This window comes from Haemaphysalis longicornis, unplaced genomic scaffold, assembly GCF_048455015.1.
Source record: "Haemaphysalis longicornis isolate Haplotype H1 unplaced genomic scaffold, Haemaphysalis longicornis Haplotype H1 scaffold_9, whole genome shotgun sequence".
Classification (NCBI taxonomy): domain Eukaryota; kingdom Metazoa; phylum Arthropoda; class Arachnida; order Ixodida; family Ixodidae; genus Haemaphysalis; species Haemaphysalis longicornis.
Genome location: NW_027526460.1, coordinates 37,213,215 through 37,234,345, shown reverse-complemented (window position 1 = coordinate 37,234,345; position 21,131 = coordinate 37,213,215). Strand labels below are relative to the sequence as shown.

The window sequence follows — 21,131 nt, the reverse complement described above, 5'->3', positions numbered from 1 at the left end:
AGATTTCACTACCAACGCCAAAAATTTAAAAACCATGCTGGAGGGGTAGGGGTACCCAGCGCGTGTAACTGATGACGCCATAAAAAAGGCCGACGCACTCAACCGCGTGGACCTAATTGCGAATCGTCCCCCACAACGCGACTTACAACGAACAGACCTATGCTTAACGTACAGCACCAACTTTCCTAACGTAAAAAAACATCTTGAAGCGGCACTACAACATTCTCGAACAAAGTGAACGCCTCAAACGGGCGTTTCCGTCCGTTCCAGGCGTCGTCTACCGACGATCCCGGAACCTCAAAGACACACTCGTGAACGCAAGGACGAATTCATTGTCCGCGCATAATGAATGCCGGCCATGCCTGAAACCGCGGTGCCTTGTCTGCAAGACAATGCAACAGTCAAGCACTGCTCAAAGCTCCAACTCAGAGTATTCTTTAAAAATTCGCGGGAACATGACGTGTGACACTTCCAATGTGATTTATTTGATTGAATGCAATGTGTGTCGAATGCAATATATAGGGCAAACAGGGACCTCTTTCAGGCTCCGGTTCAATAATCACAAAGCGCACGCCAAAACGCGCCCGACCCTGCCCCTCTCCAGACACCTCAGCCTTCCAGATCATTCTTTCGATAAACTAAGCGTCACGCTCTTAGAGACGGGGTTCAGGTCAAACCGGGAACGAAAACAACGTGAATCATACCTCATATACCGATTCAATATAATCAAAAAAGGTATAAATGAGGACCCAGGCACACTTGCAGCGATTAAAACATTGTCATCTACCTAACCGTATCAGTGGCGCTGTGTATGTAGCCGGAGCCGGACTATCGAAATCACATGCACGTGAGCGTTTGTTCAGTGGATTTTTCCCACATTGCTGATGTCTTTCCGTTTTTGTTTTCATTTTTCTTCCTTCTCTCCTTTTCCGCTCTTCGTGTTCACTCCTATCCTTTTCTCGTTTTTTTTAATTCTCTCTTTTATAATATTGTGTTATAACTTTGGAAACCTTTTCTAAATCTCCATCACAATCTTACAATTAAGTAATGTTACTTAGTGTCGGTGCTGTTTCAGCAATACCTTCTGTTTACCTTCTCCCCAAAACACGTGTTCGAAAATTGGTTGGGGGATTTGAACGTTCAATTGGATATGGCGCATAACACAGAAAATAAGCAATACAATTCTGTCGAGCGCACATATCTTTGCCGCTGTTATCACTATTCGCCCCCGCGGACTGGTTACATTTTTGACGGCTAGCAAATCTATTTTTCCCTCCCTTGCACCTACAGTCGTCTTCTAAGCCGGGCTACCGAACCACGGCCGCTGGATGAGAGCGCACGCAGTGCGCCTTTCATCCAGCGGCCGTGACCGAACCATCGGGGTTTATTTTCTCCGTTTTCCCTTCCATCCCGTTGAGCAGCTTGCGTTCTGGTTTGGCTGTTCCCCCCCCGCATCTCCCACTCAGCGGAGGGGAGACACCGACGACGCACGGGTTGTGGCTGAGCTGCAAAGTGGCAGTTCTCACAAAGACCTGAAAACTCGGCCTAGCGCCCTGTTCTCGGAAGGCGTCCGTCCGGCGAGGGGACGGTGGAATGGTGGCGGACCGTTTCCTTCTGCACGACCACAAAACGTCCTTTAATTGTCTCAGCTCCGGGAAAGGGCCCATAAACGGGCTGTAAAATGCCTTGTTCGCACTTTCCGAACATATGGCGGGACACTCGCTTTCAATCAACGGAAACGCGATCCCTCCGAGCGTCTGGGCATTTGCATGGTGACGGCTAGCGGCGGAAGATATATTGCCTTCTCTCCTTTGTTCTACAACCCCACTTTCGGGCGCTGTTGATCTTTTCGCGTTTCCGCCACCAGTCGAATTCCTGTTCAGTGCTCTTTCGTCTCCCTTCCTTCCTTTTTTTTTTTTTCAACTATCTTGGCGTCTCTCTCTTCATTGTTCATTTTTTGTTCATTCTTATAATAAGGAAGATTCCCGCTTCGTGTTTGTGTTATTCACGTATTTTTGTGTGTGGTATCGTTTTCCATTCGTAAACCCGGTTTCCATTCTCGACATATATGCTCTCTTCCGAAGCGACCGAAGCCATCATTTCCGTAGAAGACTTGTCTCGAAGTCGAAACGTCGAAATAAACCCTCCGCTGTTGCTGTTACCGAGGTTTCTTACTTTGTGTTCACCACGCCTTCGGCCCCATCGCCAGCATGCCAGTTATATATATATATATATATATATATATATATATATATATATATATACATGTGTATTTGCCCCCACCGGGAAATTGAAAACTCTACGCCTATGGCGGCAGAGGTGCGACATGCCATACATGCCGTACTTACCAAGTCTGCCCCGGGTAATCTTAACGACAACTGAATAAAGGCACTCTCCAAGTACATGAACCACCACTTCACCGCTGGGAAAGGGGAACCTTGCCTCCGCAATGAAAATCAGCTGGGATTGTTTTTCTTCCTAAACCAGGCAGGAAACTCCAGCTCGAAAATTTAAGGCTTATATCGCTCACCTTGTGTGTACGTAAGCTATTGGAGCACGTCATTCTCAACAGGCTCAACAAATTCACGCAGCAGAAAGATATCCATCCCCACGCCATGATACGCTTCAGACAAAAACTCACAACTCAGGACGTTATGCTCCGCATCAAGCACCAAATTATTGACGGAAACCGGTGCTCACAGCTAGAATAGAAACCGGTACCTTCATGCGAACCCTGCAGATACTCTGCCAGCTTACATTGGAGCACAAAATCGAGAATGAATGGGTCCTATCACTGCGTCAGAGGTGCGACATGCCATAAATTGCTTACGTGCCATGTCTGTCCCGGGTCCTGAATACTAAACCAGGAATAACTATACTAAACCAGGGCATTACTAGGCATCGACCTAACAAAAGCTTCCGACAACCTCCGACATGACGCAGTGCTCCCCAACCTCGCCCAGCTTGAGGTAGGACAAAAGGTCTATGACTATGCCAAAGATTTTCTCTTTGGGCGCACTGCGCAACTAAGTATTGGAGAATCAAAATCCGGCGAGATTAAAATTTGTAGCAGAGGGACGCCGCAAGGGTCTGTTCTCTTTCCTTTTCTCTTTAATATCCCCATGATTAATCTGCCACAGTAGCTAAAAAACAGAGAGACTGCACCAAAGCATATATGCTGACGATGTCACACTGTGGGTCGCCGGTAGTTACGGATAAATTAAAGAATATAGCTGGCGATAGACTTGGTAGTAGCATATGTGGCCTCCAAGTGCCTTAGCTGCTCGCCACAAAAACCCGAATGGCTCATTTACAGACCAATGAGGAGAGGCTGCAAACGCGACCCCGATGTTTCCAATACCCTGCTCTATGCGGACGGCAGACCCATTCTCCTCGTACGTAGCACCAGAGTCCTTGGTCTTTGCATACAGGCTAATGGTTCAACCCAGAGAACATAAAGGTGCTCAAAACAAGTGTACACCAGACAGTCTGCCTTATCTCCAGAATTGCCGGCCGGCATAATAGTATGAAAAAAGGTAACCTTGTTAGAATAATGCATGCTTTTGTTCCTAGCCGCATAGTCTACGCGACGCCCTTGGCACTAAAATCCCATGAAATAAAAAAAATCGATAACGTCATTAGGCGGAGACTACAAGCAGGCACTAGGCATACCCTTAACGGCACCGAACGAACGTTTTGAAGCGATGGGGCTGCACAATACTATAGACGAGCTCGTAGAAGCCCCCAAAAATAGCACAGCTAGAAAGACTCTAAAAGTGCAACAGGCAGACACGTCCTACAAGAGCTTCACGTCACCCATGAGACCCAACGACGAAAAAAGGTGGATATCTTTACCGAGCAGAAGGCACGGATACACACAACCCCTCTGCCCAGGTATATATGCATCCCGTGCATTTGCAACGCAGGAATGAAAGAGCCAAAGCGCTTCAAAAGCGATTCGGACGCTCCGATGACGTAGTCTACGTGGACGCGGGCGATGCCGTGGACACAACGCCATGGCCGCAGCAGTAGTCGATCCGATCGGCAGGGCCATTGCTTAGCCTCCGCAACATTTCCCACGGACACTCCGGAGGTAGGAGAGAGGCAACCATTGCCCAAGCGCTTTCTTCTACTACAGCAATATTCATAATAGGCGATTCAAAGTCTGCGATCATGCACTTCGCAAAGGGAAGGATCTCACTTTAGGTCAAATAAATCCTCAGGGGATTCAAAGAGTCAAAAAAGTCCGAGGGGTTCAAATTATATGGGCAACGGTTCACTCTGCCCTTCCAGGGAACGAAAATTCTCACGAGGGGGGTCGAGGTCTGAGCTTCCGAGACTACCCAGGAACACCTGATCCATCGTTCCACACGGGGGGTAGGGACCCCATGGTAACCTATAGGGACATAATTGAGCATTACCGATTAGGGAAGACAAGATATCCCGCAGCTCATCGCACCGTGGGAACGCGGGAGTCAGTAGCGTGGTATCTACTTCAATCCTACACTTTCCAGAACCCGGTGAAGTTACCTCGGGCTCTATGAAGATAAGTGTAAATTGTGTACAGCAAGGGCCGATCTTGAACACATTTTCTGGGCCTGCCCCTTTGAAGTCAACAGCACGCTTCAAGAATTAAACATCACTTTCTCGGAGCAGTGGGAGACCGTACTGTGCTGTTCAGTTAAGGCCCGGACATTCAACTCCGGGCCGTCCAGATGGCCGTAGACGCCGCAAGGGACCGAGGACTCCTGGCCGCCGTCTGAGGGGGGAAGAACGAAGGGGTCGCCAACCTCACTTCTTCCCTCCACCCCTCCGTCTGGGGAACAATAAAGTTATGCACTCACTGCACTCACTCACTCGTCTTTGCTTGAGATTTTGCAGCCTGCTGTCCAGCTATGTCTACTGGATGATCGCATTCACCTTTCGCTTGCGCTGAGCTAGGAGAGACGTCCCAGCCTGCGCGCCCTCGATGGCGAGAACGAGGAACGATGCACCGGCAAAGCAGCTAGCGCTTCCGTGTACGTGCACCGTGTGTTTCTCCAGTGCACGTTCTCAGGCGTGCAGTGTTTTTATGTAGCAGTCGTTAAACCCTCGCGTAGTCGTATGATGCGCTTGTGTTGAACCGCACGTGCAGGCGGCCCAGCCCCCGCTGGGGGATAAGGCGCCGGCGGAGCAACCGTTTCACCCTCTCCTAGTCACGTGGTAGCGCAGCAGTGAAGCTCCGAGAAACCGAAGCGATAGGAGAGGATGACACATCTTGTGCGCCGGCGGCTGAAGGTCATTGCGACACGATGAATTGTCTTGAAAGATGTACCGGGTAGTAGAGCTTCCGATCTAAAAAAGCCCCGTGCAGTCCTTTGTCCGCAGTAAGGTAGCCTCCAGTACCCGACAGTTGTGCGGTGTTGAAGAGTACGAAACGTTATGATGAAATTGAGCAGGAGGCGTGATACACAAGGGCATGATTCAGCTTCCATGGGATGACTGACGACAGTGTCATGGAATGCATGTCAATGACGTGGAGCATCTACCCGTATCTCCCTCGGCCGCTGCTCTTAGCGTTGAAAAGCAGAATATCGATGCAATAGAGGGGCCTTTTTAGATGCGACGCTCAGAGCATCTCTTGTCGGCGGCCCTGTCCTTCCTGCGTGCGTCCGTTGTTGTCCGCGGCGTGCGTCCGTTGTCCGCAGCCACTCTCCTGCTCTCCTCTCCGATAGCGAACACTCTCTCGCGAGGGGCATTGGATTGGATTCGATTCGATTGGCTTGGCTTGGCTTGGCTTGGCTTGGCTTGGCTTGGCTTGGATTGGATTTGGATTAGATTAAAGTGGATTGTGTTGGATTGTGTTGCGTCATAGCCGCGGCAGACGCACTGGCGCCGGCGCGTGCCCAGGCGAGAGCGTGTGCGGCCCAGCGCGCTCTCACTCCGCCGGTGGGCGGCGCTGCGCGCGGTGCTGCGCATGTGCAGTACTCTCTCTCTCCGCGGTTTCCTCTCCTTCGGGCGTGCTGCGCATATATAGTGCCTAGAATATAACCGGTGTGCCGCTCTCCGGCGGCCTTTCGGTCGACGGTTGCTCTCCGCTTGCGCTTGAACCCCCTCAGCGTCGCATCACACCAGGGTTCCCGCGAGGGAGGTGGGCGTAATTTTTTCAAAAAAATTTCGCTCACGCTGTAGAGTTAGAGAGTTAGCACTGAATATTGTATACCCATTGCAAGGCGCGCAAGGTTGAGGCGGGGGGTCTCAGTCTCGGCGCCTTGTGTGCAGGAATTAGGTGCAGAATTTGGAGCTTGTCACCGCTCCTCATTGCAGACGGTGTCGGATGTGTCGATGTTTGCCCATGTTGATGTTTGCCCATACAGATTCACACTGAACGGTGTATTTCACTCTAAGAAGCCTCTACAAGGTCCAGGCGAACCTTTTGCAATTACTCCTTCGACGGAGTGAAAAAGGCTTAACAGCTGATAACAACGTCCAGCCAAACTGCTGGACTACTTCGCGAAAATATTTTCGGAAATATGTTCGGGAAATTGTGAGAATATATTTCTGTCATGGTGTAGAGGTTCGATATGGCAGCATTGCTATTAAATACATGTTCCGAGCGAATGAAAAGGGATCAAATGTCTGTTTTGATTTTTTAGAAATTTCTCGCAGGCACTTTCACATATCTAGCTAGTTCTTGCTGATATAGGTAACCCATACAATTGTCTAAAGGCTGCTTCAAAGGGTTTCTTTGCTACTAAGCCCAATGAAAATATAATCAGGATTGGGGGTAAATTACGTATTTTTACGCATTTCTCGTGTGTTCACCTAGTTGATATATTCAACTTTTAGCTTACAAATAAATGTTACCCACGAAAATATCTCCCCTTAATGGCTTCAAGATCTTGTGCTAACAAACCTGTATGAGAGCCAGCGGGATCTTGAATTCGCACCCCTAATTAAGTGAACCCGGCTGAAATGCAATATCAGCGCCCTGCCTAAAGTGCTGGCCCTTGAATTTTGAAATTTTGGGCGTGCGTTCCTATTAAAGTGTAGGAGCTTACGAAAGCATTATCTTTATAATTACACCTCTAAGAGGGTTATAAATCTATGCTGCCCCAATCCACAGTGTGAACGTGATTTGATGGCGAAGCCAAACTAGGGCATGACACGCAAGAGAGCCAGTTGGTTTAGCCGTAAAGCGTATTTTGTCGAGTTTAGTGTATACGGGCGCCATATACACGAATTATCTATTGGGACGTATCGGTATACGGGTTCGCTGTAAAGGGCACAAGTGTTTATTTTCGAAATCGTTGATTATTTCACAGGCCCGTTCAGATGTCCTGCTGGTTTGTGCTCATATATGTGACGCTCACCAATATAATAATTCCGACAGTTTTACAAAACAATGCAAGATTAGGAGAATCTATATTCATGGCCAAATTACGACAAACTTTTACGGATTATTTCACACGTGTAAAACTCTCTGTTACGCTGGCACAGCAAGGCATCGCCGGGTACTACCGTTAGAGGGACATGAAAGGATTTCGCATTAATTAACCTTGGCGTTGCAACTCTAAAGGGGCCCGCATTATTACATCGGTGCCCTTCATCGCTTATCGCCTGCGATAACACCAGATGGAGGTGTTTTTCTGAAATGCGTGGTGGGAGATGGGAGAGTTGGAAGACGCCCCATTTTTGTAGCGAAAGCTACAGTACGCTACCTCGGGTAAGTTTTCGCGGGGTGACCAGTTTTGTCCTTGAGAGCTAGAGGTCAAAACACACGCCCTTCCTCAAGAGCCCGGATTGGAGCAGCGCCCGATGGCGGGGAGAGATAGGCGAGGAGGGAACGGAGAAGCGTGGGGGACTCGTGCCGCCACCTGGCGGAGGAAGGCGAGGACGCCGCCGCCGCAGCGATAAGTGCGCGCGACGAAGAAAGGCGACGTGCGCGCAGATCCGTGTGCGATGGAGTAGAAAGAACATGCAGCTGTGGTCGCTCGTACAGCGGCGACGCTTAAACAACGCCGTGAGGCGAAAAAGAGGGAACACGCTACTGTTGCGTCCAGCTTCGCTACCTTCAAGTCTTACGCGTTAGTGTGAGCTTCCTTCATTTTTTGTGCTTATTTTGGGACGACAATTTGCTTGTTAGCCAGGCTGCAGCTGGCCACCATGCACCAGATTTAAATCTACGTGGGTGTCTGTTGTTTCTGTCTCTCTACATTTCTGCAGTCAGTGGCTCGACTCCTTCACCAAGCCTGTGAAAATCCTTCTCGGCCTGCCCGCTGTCACCACCTATATAAATGTTCTAAGCGACTACTACAAGCCCGTTCCGTGGTCCAATCTGAGTTTCTTCTCCAGCTGGGTACGAGGGGCCACTGAATGGGGAAAAATCATCAAACCCGACGACGATAACTTCGATCCGCTATATACCGAGATCGAAGTGACCACCAGCGGAGCTTTGGTGATCCCCATGTTGTTTCTGCAACTACCCTACTTCATCAAGGGCGGGCCCAGTGCGGCGAACGTCGGGGGAATAAGCCACCTAATCGCCAGAAGCCTCGTCAAAAGGTACGCCCATTTACGGAGTTCATTCGCTCACGGATGCCGTTTTTGCACGGAGGGAGTCGAATGTTCGGAAAGCTGCATATCCCTCAATGCAGGAGCTGCAAGTGGTGGAATAGTTCGCCCGTGTCCTAACTCGCAACAAATTGTCCAACTTAGCGATTTGAAGGAATTCAGGTGTGGAAGTTGTAGTGTACTGATAGTTAATCTTCCGTAAATGTGTAAGATGTACAGGCTGGAAGAAAACAGAAAATTTAGGAGACGGAAGAAATGAGGGAAGCACTCACGCTTAACAAAAAAGCAGGTTGCATTTACTAACTCCTCACGAACTTTGCTACCCTGCAAAGCCAGAGACGGAGTGCTCACGCATTCGTCATTTTCCTTGAATGCGTGATCACTCCGTCTCTGGCTTTTCACACAAACGAAAAAAAGCCTATCTACAGCTTCAATCACATTCTCTGTGAAAGCTGCGCCTTACGTACCATTTTTAGCGTTTCTGCGCATTCGTGTGTATGTTGCCTTTGTTGTCAATGAAGACTTAGTTTATGTTTGGTGCTCGTCCCGTGTCACTGTCTCTCCTTCTCTCCCCGTTAGTGCGCTTTTTACCATGCCGTAGTTGTATCACAAAGTAGCTCAAATTTCTGCGTTGAAAGTAAGTTGCGTGCCGTTTTACGTGATGGCGCGCAATCAGAGAAAGCGCGGAAAATAAATTGAATTGAGAAAGTCGCCATTCTTTTAACCATGGTAGGAGCTAGGCGGGGGGAGAGAAGGGCCGGAGGGGTGGGACAAGGACCGACGAGAGCGTGTTACGTTGCAGAGGAGGCAGAAGAGTGTCGTCTTTCGACGACACTTGCAGCGCAGCAAGCAAATACGGGGCCAAATTTGAGCGGGATGTTGTATACAGAAAATTGGGGTAACAGGCATGAGGCTTAAAGTTTTTAGTACTTTCGTATTGCACTCAGGCTTCTCCCAGAGGGGAGCGGGGGGGGGGGGAGGGGGTCGTATGGGTAGGCGCTTTGTTGTTCGTTTTTTGGTTTCTTACTGGGGCCGGCTGTTGCGTTACCCCCAGGTTCCGCAGGGTCGTGTCTGCGCGAGGCGTGGGTCATCAGCATAAGCTAGTTCTAATACTGGTTACCGCTTTTTTCCAGAAGTAAGATGCCAAGATAAAGTGCCTTGTTCCAGTGCTGAAAAAGTTCATAGACGTCCATTATACGAGCACACATGACTGAACTTGGCCAAAACGGTCAAACCCCGCCACATCAACGCCTACGGCTTTACAATCACAACTGTTGCAATGGCAGTCGGCCGACGCCTTTGCCACATCACCTAATTGCACTGTAAGGAAAACCTGGTGCAAACGGGGTTTCTCTCTTCAGGTACGTAAAACCAGGTGCCTCAATCCCGGCCGAGTGCTTGGGACCACCGGGAACCCCGCTGGATGGTATGGTAGAGAACCTCCTCGCCTACGCCTGCGTTCGTCCCGCCATGGTCGTCACCGGCGCGGGGAGAGAACTGGACCTTCCACAATTGCCGTGGCTGACCCAAGAAGGGGCGATGTACGCATTCGCCTGCCTCAAAGTAAGACAGACCACTGTGAGGACGCGATGGTAAAATGGGCCCTGTTAGCATGAGGTTAGTTATACATTCTTGTTGACAAGGCGTCCTAATGCCAATACGCGCCACGCATAAATTTCGCTTCCTAGTTTTAAGTCGCAAAACTAATAGCAGAATTTGTGCGCGCAAAACAACCACACGGCCACCGCGTCTTTGCTCATGGTGAGGAAGGGTTTCTTTAGAGCTATAGTTCTGCATGAAGAATTCATTCGATTTGAGACAGTGTAGTAACTAGATCGAGTGGTACATATGGCTGTCACAAAATGTTCCACTTTTAGGTAAGCACTCAATGAACCCGTGGTACAGAGTCTTAGAACGATATCGGAACCGGTTTGCTAGATCATTTGCAGTCTAATGTTATTCAAAAAATTTCCCCGCATTTCCCCGAGGGGAAGAATGTGAAAGTGCGAATGCCGGAGTTGAATTTGCGCGGTTCGGTAATGTTCGCGATAGAGAGATCACACACACACACACACAACTACAAAGAAAGAAAGATGCATTTATTCACAGACACCTATTTGTGTTGTCATTGTACTTGATTGCTAGAGCGGATCTCAGCTTTGAAATTTCGTGTCAGTACTCCTTTAAGTGGGTGCATTAGCCCTTCTCACGCCCGATTCCTGGCCAATCCCCCACGTGGGTATGTGCCATGCACAGACACCTATTTGTGTTGTCGTTGTACTTGATTGCTAGAGCGGATCTCAGCTTGTGTCAGTACTCCTTTAAGCGGGTGCATTAGCCCTTCTCACGCCCGATTCCTGGCCAATCCCCCACGTGGGTATGTGCCATGTCAGCGGCCAGGCAGCGCGCGCCCATCTCCCCCCGTCACCGGTTAAACCAGATCATACGCCTAAACGAATGCGACACTTTTTGAGTGTATTGTATTGCTTTTATATTAGACGCAACGTTGGTCATGTGGGACCAATAATACAATGCCAAAAGTGCCGCACTTCCAATGCTGCCAATTTTATGGACTGCAGGACTGCGCTAGAACGGACAGAGGGGCGGCGAAGTGCAGCTTTCCTTTCGAACGCATGAAGAACTTCGACGAGGCCTTTTCCTGCAATTCCAAGAAGCCTTTATGCAACATCCTCTAGGAGGCACGCATACAACGGGAAGCCTCCACCATCATGGAGCACCAGATTTTTCTCTTTTTTTGCGTGTGATAATTGTTCGCCATCACAGGCAGGCGACGCTTTGAGGACTGTACGGGATGTCTTATCAGTTGAATTTTTGGCCGGAAAAAAATATTACTTTTACTCAAACGCTATTTCGTGAGGGACACATCTCGCATTTTCGCAATGAAGTCTTAAGACAATTTCGCAACCATTGCTTTGCGAGTTTGCACACTGACCGTGTTGTTACCAGCTTTCAACAATCGATTTGTATGAAACTCTGTCAGATGGGATTTTGTGTGTAATAATATTTCGCTACCAAAGACAGCATTTGTGTACTGATTTTTACTTTTGACACGCGATGCCACCTATTGTGATAAAGAGGTCTTCAATTTTCTTGTCTTTTCTGTATTAGTTGTTTAGAAATGTTCAACTGCAACTAACTTTTGTATTTTACGGCAATTTTTTCACCTTAATTTACGTATCACGGCATAAGTTTGTAAAGCGAGGTGACAAAAAACTAAATTCCCTGCCATTAAAGGTTTGGAATGTGAAATTTTATGCAATTAACTCGTATTATTCGACAGGGAGCACAAAATACCACTGCCTGCATGTCCTTGGAGGCATTTGTTCCAGTTGCCAGTAGTACTCTGGTCTTCCTGCATTTTTCTCCCGGTTTTAAAGCGAAGCTTTTACCTTACCCCCCAAGGGTTCTGTCGTGACGGTTGGTGCCAACAGAAAACTCCCGCGAATAAATAAAAGAATTTACTGGCACAGCCAGGAATCTAACCTGGAACGAATAGAGAAACAAAGCGAGAGCCCGTTGTCTTACCTATTGAGCTATGAGCCCACACGGAGACGGGGAGACCAACTGGGCACTCACCGAGCACATCTGCGGGTTTACCCTTTACGTTCTCACTTAATGCCGCGTGATAGCGCCACGCGACCTCTCGTGCCGCTGTGCGCTCCACCCACGGCACGTGTAGTGGCCGTGCGCGCGCCTTGCACATGCACTAGAAGTTATAAAGATAAAAGGAAGCTCACACTAACGCATACAATCGCACTTCTCCTCCGTCTCTGCCGCCGATCTCGTCGCCTCCGTCGTAGGAGGCAGAGACGGAGGAGAAGTGAGATCGTCTAAAACCGGGTTTGAGCTTCCTTTAATTTTATAAAAACATTTTCCCTTCATGTGCTTTTCCCTTCACCGATACAACTAAACGAACCACCGTTCATGAATCATGCATTGATTTAACCTTAGCGAAGAGTCTCTTTGAAGTAGTAATTAAAGGGCGTGGTTAAGTGTATTTCACCTGTCTCTGGGTTCACTCTTTGTAGAGCCACGTGTGTGAATTCAAGTGACGTAGCATGGGTAATCGCTGTGGGCGTCGTGTATAGCTTCGCTTTCCAAACACATTCACAGGGTGGATTGGCGCGCATTATTTGCACTGTGATTTTTGTTGACAATGCTGCATGGTATGCGCTCTTGCGGGAATTGCATACACAATTTTAGAATTGTTTTCTGAGCGTCAAGGTACTGGCTCAAGAATTGAAGCTTCATTTAAAGGAGCCATGAAGAGAAAACACAAGCTTGGTTCATTCAAAAGATTGCCTCGTTAGAATCATACTGACACCACTTTTAACGTTAACTTCTCTGAAATAATCTACATAATTAGGAAAAAAAGGAATGGCCATGCTATCCACTAGCTCATTTCCTGCAACAGAACCTATGATGTCATACCGGAAAGCTGTGGGATTGGCGGAGGGCGGCAAAAGCAAACGCAAATTAGGCAGAGCTTATAAGCTTGCCGAACGAGCTATTTGTGCTTAATTGCCGAACGAGCTATTTGCGCTTAAATTTAGAGCACATTCTTTTTAAAGCCCTAAGAATGGTGGGACAAACAGTGTAAGTTACGAAAGCACACGTAAACATAGAAGTACCGATGCGTATGCTGATACTGCGCGCACTATGCTTGGTTCATCTGCACAGGACTGCGGGGCTTTGGGGTTGTTTCAGACGACACTGGCCGATTGGCGCAAGCGACGATGTCTTACGAGACCGTATTTGTCTAGCGAGCACAATGTTTCACGAAACGATTGTCTCCATGAACAAAACAATCCAGGTACAAATACGTTCACACACACAAAAAAAAACAAAGGCAGAAAGCGGCTTGCCGCGGTGTGGTGGCGCCATCTAGGTTCACTAACGGTAGACAAGGCCCTGTGATGTCATTGTAGACCACGAAAACGCACGATTTAGCGGAAAAATAAAAAGTCTAACTCCAATAATTAATTTCTCAGTGAATAAAGCATCGTTTGCTTTTTACAAGTGCTGGGGGCACTATAAAACACGAAATCTTTCGAATAACACAAACGTGTTTTATCTTCATGGCTCCTTTAATGAACATTCAGTGCGAGTCACAAATGCTTGCAGGATAGAAAAATGATAGAAGCACTGTTGCAACCCCATTGGACTCCTGTTGCTTTGCCTGACTGGCAGAATGGCGGTGCAAGTTCTGTTCGACCTGACGAAAAGCGAGCCCAGTGGGGGAAACAACTTAGTTTGTGCTTACCTTAAGTTAAATTGTCGGTGCACCACTGTGGTTTAAGAGAAAATAACATAGCGGCGATATTAGGAAAATTTCTCGTATAAGCCCACGTGGCCAAATATCAAGCGGCTGACTCTCTCGTTCGGGTCGTGTGCTGCTGGGGGATTTTTCACTGGAATTTGGTTTGCCATTCGCTATGCAATTAGTTTGCCAAAATTTGCAGGTCTGTTCAAGTTACCAGTGCTTCACAAGCGAGTTTTTCTGTATCTACATTTTGCCAATCACGTTATGGCCGCTGCGCTACAGCATTTAACTAACAAGCTGCCTTCTAGCGCGGCACCAATTAAAGGACGCCATGTGCTCCCAACAAGCGTGGTTGAGTTCATGCCAAACCAGACTAAAAGCACCGTATTTCTGAAAACCGTGAAGTTTTGGGCTAGTTGCTTTGGCACGCTTAGATGTAACGAAGATAAAGAGGCTTGCGGTTCGCAAAACACAAAGGGTAACAAATTTCTCATTCTTACGTCCCATTTGTTCGCGCTTTTATTTGCCCCTTGTTTTTCAGTTCGGGATGAAACAAAAGTATATTTCCCTCGTTCTTCTGGTGATTGAAATGGCGTGGCAGTTGTGTCACTGTTATTGCCAATCGTATCTTCGAAATCGTGCAACAAAAACTGCGTGCCTTAAATGGATGCTAATCCTAGCAGTGGAGAGGCAACGTACAAATTATTGGAGACCTTTGTCCTTTCCCGTAGTCGCAAGCTTTGTATTCCCGTTGTACGCTTTTCAAATCTGTTGTGCGCCTCTTTGCAGCCTTACTTCGTTTCTTGTGGCGTTGCATCAACGAAAGACGAAGTGGTTTGTTGGCGTAGCAAGAGTGTCGTGTGAGAAAACCGGTGAAGTCAAAAGAGCGTCTTTTCACACCGGTATGCCTGCTAAAAATAACTCCCGAGAGTGTAACATTGTGTCACAGAGTTAATGCTCCCGAAAGGGTGAACTTGTGCCACAGGGCTTCCCTTTTTCTTCTTCTTTTTTGAACATCCTTGTTTGCTCACTGACTGTTTTCCATTGCGATTTAAACGAGGAACTGCATAGTCTCGTTAAGGCGTAAGACGTTACTGTTGCCACAAAAATATTGATCAGTTTTGTATCTCTTGACCTTTCATATCAGTTCTGTTATCTGTCTACGTTTGTACGAAGTAGTGCCTGTAGAATGCTTTGTCAAATAGACATTTACAAACGCATCTGTGTGTTGCTTGCCCAATATCTATCGCTGACACGGATAGAAGCTACAACCTTTGGCTCAGTGTTACACCCATCAAGGCGTTCTACAGCCTGTAAAGCTGAATTGTGTGTAAGCCTTGTGTGTAATCTTTCAAGTTCAGCAAAAGGCGTTGTTTCCTTTACTCTGGAGTTGTTAGTTATTTTACATTTATTCGGGGCCTTTAACTGACTGCACAAGTGTACAAAGCTTTGACAGCATAAGCTACTGGTGCCTTTAATTGAAAAGATGAAGTAATCAGTGTGTACGTGCATGAATACTTGTCACGCCAAATGTTTTATCTTTGCTTGGTAAAAAAACACTTTGTTGCGAACAACTACTCTGCAATTTCGTCGTCGTGATCATCATCATCATCGTCGTCGTCGTCATCATCGTTATCGTCATCATCACCATCCCGCTCAGGTTCATTGCAGCACGAAGGCCTCTCCCACTGACCTCCAACCGCTCCTGTCCTGCGCTGCTCGAGTCCACAGTTTACCCCCGAAGTTCCGTATTTCATCCCTACATTGTGTTATTGGCCTTCCCCTTCCCGCCTTCCCGCCGGCACTGTCGGATTAAGGTGCGGGCACGGAGGAAGGGTGCGGGCAAGGGGGGCGTCAGCCCCGGGCACCCACCCTCAGGGCCCCAACTCGACTGTTCAATAAAAATTTTCGGAGCGCGCTTGCTGGCTACGGTTGCACCTAAAATCCACGGATAGGAACTCAATCTCAACTACCGTATGTAAGCTAGCCCGTGGTGGCTGGGGAGCAAGTAGGTTGTATAAAACTTTTGGAGTGGAGGCCGCCCATAGCGGGCAACGCGGGGAGGTGAAGCAGGGCGAACCGGTCGGCGGCCATATTGCCGTGGGCAGAAAAGGCGCTGAGCCGGCACGGACGCTAATGTGCGGTCGTGTTTTTTGGCTTTACAAGGGAAAAAATGACGAGTAAGCTGGTTTATCGATTACGATATTTGAGGGCAGCCTGAATTTTGCCTTACGCCGAAGGTATTGACGTAAGATATGGTTCAAGCAGCGAGTTCGCGTGTGTATATCTTACGGTGGTGAACAGAGCTGTCGCCGCGGGAAAACGCGTAGCGCTTGGCTAAAGACACCACCCTTGCGTTAATTTCAATAAATGTTTATTCTGTATATCTAAGGCTATAGGCCGCCCCCTTTAACATTAAAATTACCTCAAGTTGCACGCCATAGCAAGGGATGCCGTGTTATAAGGTTACTATTGGTCGTGGCTTCACGCTGAAAGTGCGGGACACGCGACAGCGCGATTATTTAACGCTTGTTTCTTTTAGCGGCATTGCTGGGATTAATGAATGCTTATTTATTAATAATTGATGAATAATAACGCAGCACACACCCGAGCAAGCTCTGTAGATACAGTTTAGCGGTTCGAATGGTTTTTAGGCAGTACTGCAAGGAATCAAATGCATCAGGATATTACAATCTTTATATGTACTGCACATGCACGTTTTCTGGTTGAAACAACATGCCCAGTTTGGTTTTGCCGAAGAAGACCAAATTAAGCACGAGCTTTTGATTGATTGATTGATTGATTGATTGATTGATTGATTGATTGATTGATTGATTGATTGATTGATTGATTGATTGATTGATTGATTGATTGATTGATTGATTGATTGATTGATTGATTGATTGATTGATTGATTGATTGATTGATTAGAGGGTTTAAAGCGCCGACGCAACGCAGGGGATGAGGCGAGCTGTAGTGGAGCGCTCCGGATTAATTTTGACCACCTGGGGATCTTTAACGTGCGCCGAAATCTCAAACACACGGGCGTAATTTAGCTTTTTGCCTTCATCAGAAAAGCGGCTGCCGCGGCCGGGAATCGAACTCGCGTTCTAGGAATGAGCAGCACAATGCCTTCGCCACTGAGCCGCCGCGGCGGGTCTATTTCCAGCTTTTCCATCGTATTTTGCAAAATGAATTAGGCAGTGGGCACACACTGAAGCTCATTAAAACAGGTTTTTTTTTCCGCGTGCACTTTACAGAAAGCATGATCATCATACGAACATGTCTCCCTCGCATTGACTTTCTTTATTTTTCGTATCCAGAAGGTTACTTAATTGGATGCACGAGTACATTTACCGCGCACGTTCGCACGATAGTAGCGTGCTATTTCTAAGAAAACTACGCGCAGGAGGTTACTCAATCACATTCACAACCTCGTTGACCGCGCACGTTCGCACGATAGTAGCGTGCTATTGATAAGAAAATCACGCGGACGAAGAACGCTGGAGAGCATTGCGGTGCATCAAAGACTTCTACGAAACAGCGCTAACGAGAAACGTCAGAGTATTCACGTAGGGCCGGATGCAAATGAAATATATTAAACAAGAGTGCCTTGATTTTTAACGGTAACTGTCTGAGCAATACTCTGCATTTAAATTAGGGCGGAAAAACAATCTGCGTCCACATATTTACAAACATGTGATTTCGCGCAGTCAAGTGACTACAGGACAACCACAACTACGAGAGAAAACATTCGCATATCTGCGTAAACAAGCGCGTACGGTATGCAGTAAGCGGACGTTAGGTGCTACGGCGAATTTTCCCTTTACATAACGCACAAACGGCGGGCAAGTATGCACTTAAAACGTTATAATACTAGTAGTGCCCTCGAGACCCAAAACAGAGACCCTCAGTACTTACAGATGAAAGGTGATCCCCGACGTCTTCATCGCGCTATTAGCGCAGCCGAACGCTACGCACGTACAGACCGTTTCTGCTTTCTACACCTTTGGAGCATCCATCCGCGAACGACGATCGAACGAACACGAGTTCTGAACTTTGGCAAGACAGAACTCCCAAGAACGACACACGGTCCAGAAAAAAAAATGTAATTGTGTCTTCTGTTTACTTTAGTTGTTTGCGCCCAAGAATGTAAATAATTAGCAGATGTGTTCGGCCACCGGCGCATGCACAAGAGCCGTGCGTAGCGCTTAACTAGAAACACGAAGAAGGGAGCATAACCGAAACCACATGCGTCGAAATGAAAGCGCGCAAGAAAATGTCAGTGCGCTTGAAGCTAGCCGCATGAGAGAATCAACTTGCAAAACAAAACAAAACAAAAAACAAAAAGAACGGAAGCAAAAATATAACGTAACCCGCCGCAAAAACAAGTATATGATGCGACGGGTGTAATGCGTCTGCTACGACGGAACGAGTTTTCTGCTCACGGCAAGATGGCGGCCGTCGGCGTCAGTTTTCGAGCGCCATCTCCACTCCAGAAGTTTTATACAACCTCTTTGCTGTGGAGTCGTGACGGGCGGGCCGCCTTGCAGCTAATGGTTGTCAGCGTTCACATTTGTTTCGGCGAAAGCTCCAACCTAGTCTACCGTTTTTAGAGACGATGGTATTTCTTGGGCTACTTGAACGATAAATCCTTGGTCTGTCTGTCTGTATGTCCGTCTGTCTATCGAAAAAGATAAATTTATTATCAAACAATACTGCATCAAGGATACAAAGTAACAATCAAACAATTAAGCAAGTGCAGCGCCTGTTGTTACAAAGCTAACAGATCCCGAAGGGTAGCAGTTAGACACTTACAGAAACACACAATTTCAAATTCGTTACGAACAAAATGTGATGCAAACAATTGTAATAACTAATTTTAACGACGAATATACTTAAATACACATGTATGGAAAACTGGCGTGAATAATAACTCTTTTGTTCGACATCCCTGGAAATCGGGTAGGCCAATGTCGCAGAAACTCTTCTTCACCCAACAGGGCCGACTCACCTTCCAGAAAGGTCACGAGGTGCTGTCTGAAAAAGGAAAGCAAAGGCCACTGCATACGTAGCCTGTGATTCTGTGCAGCGGCCCTGCAGCGATTCGCAAGGGGCACGCCCTATAGGAGGCGTGCAAAGCGATCCAAGATGGCTGTCCTAAGGAGGATCGGGGGGTTCCCTCTACGGACCGCCGCTTATGTGCGCGTTGTAAGCAAATGGAGTAGTTCTACTTTTTAACCTAGTTAGGTGGCGGTGTCGCCAGATTTTAGCGGCTGTCTTTAACTCAGATGTTAACGCGCCACATTGGAGCTAAAGACGAACATTTCGACCCACAAGCGAAGGTGAAGAGAGATGGCAAACGCCACTCACGTCGCTTGCTGCGGTGGTAGGGCTGCCAGCGCTCGATCTTGACGCTACAAATTTTCTGCCTGCAAAATATCCCTGGTTCACTAGCCACCACCACAATTCGTAGAGTTCGCTCATTAGCGGTACGGACTTATCAGAATTCGTGAGCTTACTAGGCGTTTTATTAACGCCCGCTTACTTGACAAATCCTGCCTGTATAAGGCATTTTCATAATATACCGCTCTTTAGTACGTTGTGTCGCTCCATGCAGAACACGCAAGTCAATGGCTGGCCAGTGTGAATAGTAACAGTTTCCTACTAGGTCTGTCTTACCACCAGTGAGGCAACGATATCAACGTTTCCAATCAAACTATATACCTAAGCGTGTCGTTTTCTTTTTGTTCGAAGCAATACCGACTGGTCGGCGCCGTGGCAGTCGTGGTCGCATTGCCCCCTAGTAAAACCAATATTTTGATAAGACACACTATTAGTAGAGCGTTGGATGCTGCTTATAGAGAAAAAATCCAAACCAGCCCATAAAGAAACCAGCCAAAACAATTTTGTGGCTCCAGATTTGAGCTGATTAAACGCTTGAAACTTCTATGCAGAATGTTAACCTGCTAACCAGCTTGAGCTGATTTCTTACTGTCTCCTGAAGTTTTCTGCATTGCTAGAAGCGGCTTTCTGAAACAAGGAAATGTAAGGAAGAAACACAAAGCTCTCCGCACGTAAATCATTAATTGTAATGCTGGTTCTAAACTAGCGCGCCTGGGCAAACCTGTTATCTGTGAAATGTGAGGTGATGGCTAAGGTGTCCCCAAATCACAAACTACCCTCGCGGTGTCGTACGTGCAAGCATCTTTGTTAATATGAGCCCATATTATCTGAAAACTCGGTTGCACAACGCACGATGCGCAAAGCAAAGATACGGACAACAGCGGTAGGTTTTGAAAACAGATTGTGGGGCAGCGTAATATCTCACTACTAAAATGTGTTATGCCCGCGCTCTCACACCTTGCTTTACTATGTAAGAAGATGAGCACGACGAAAATAAAATTATAGCAACGTTGTTATCGTTCCTTGCACGATCAGGGCGACGGAGATCTGCGATATGGATCGAACTTGTGATATGCATACAAACGTCAAGTAAGGGTGGCGGAAAATAAAGGTGTCCGCCCTTAATAGCAGAGTTGTTGTTTAGACGAGTTGGTACATAATTGCAAGGATTTAAAAGCATTACACGAATACGGGGGACTAAAACATCACAATACACACCATGTGCACTGTGTTCGGATCGTGTTTCGGTTCCTAGTTTTCGTGCAGCGCGTTGATATCTCTTGCACGCAGTGTATCAAGCACGAGACCCTTTAGAACATAACATGCATCCGGTGAATGTTGTGCTTGTTATCACGTGAAAACGGCGTCGAAATCCGTGATACTACGGGCGAACGCTGCCGGCCAACGTGCGGGCTCCGATGGTTCCGTCGCTCGCCGATCCTTAGTGGCTTCCCCTTTGTAACGGGGTGGCGTTGCACAGCGGCCTTAGTCACAACGCTGCTGTACGATCACCTTGCCAAAAAAACATAAACGAAATAAATAAAAATATATCAAAATGAAAAGGAAATAATTTTACGAAATTTTTGTGCTAGTCTTACTTCATTGTTCGCGTGCCTTCCCAGATTGTTCTCTGCTCTTTTCCCACCAACATTCTAACTTTTTTTTACTAACCTCTACTGCTGTCCAATTCACTTTTCCGCTAACATTAAAGCCAAAGGCCTCCGGAAGCTGGATGGCTCTATCACTGAGGACTGGACGGATACTTTTGCACTCCGTTAAAATTTGTCGCATGGTTTTTGGCTCATTTCTGCAGCCTGAGCATAATTCTTCCTGTACCGGCTCGCGGATAAGCGTTTTTGTCCGCAAGCAACCCGCTCGGACTTCAAAA

The 21,131-nt window shown here is 47.4% G+C and overlaps 1 protein-coding gene across 1 annotated transcript; it reads left to right on the top strand.

Annotated features, from left to right (window-relative positions):
- The first annotated feature begins 7,974 nt into the window (after positions 1-7,974).
- Positions 7,975-11,646, top strand: LOC144153652 (uncharacterized). The gene is made up of 3 exons (XM_077685309.1): positions 7,975-8,544; positions 9,915-10,116; positions 11,133-11,646. Exons 1-3 carry the CDS (start codon positions 8,447-8,449, stop codon positions 11,247-11,249), a joined length of 417 nt encoding a protein of 138 aa, XP_077541435.1. The 5' UTR covers positions 7,975-8,446; the 3' UTR covers positions 11,250-11,646.
- The last annotated feature ends 9,485 nt before the right edge of the window (positions 11,647-21,131 follow it).

What these genes read in the sequence shown, in the direction of transcription:
- LOC144153652 (XM_077685309.1), top strand. Translation starts at nt 8,447, where the DNA reads ATGTTGTTTCTGCAACTACCCTACTTCATCAAGGGCGGGCCCAGTGCG. An exon ending in GCCAGAAGCCTCGTCAAAAG is followed by an intron (nt 8,545 to 9,914) that starts GTACGCCCATTT and finishes TTCTCTCTTCAG; the next exon opens with GTACGTAAAACCAGGTGCCT. An exon ending in ACGCATTCGCCTGCCTCAAA is followed by an intron (nt 10,117 to 11,132) that starts GTAAGACAGACC and finishes TATGGACTGCAG; the next exon opens with GACTGCGCTAGAACGGACAG.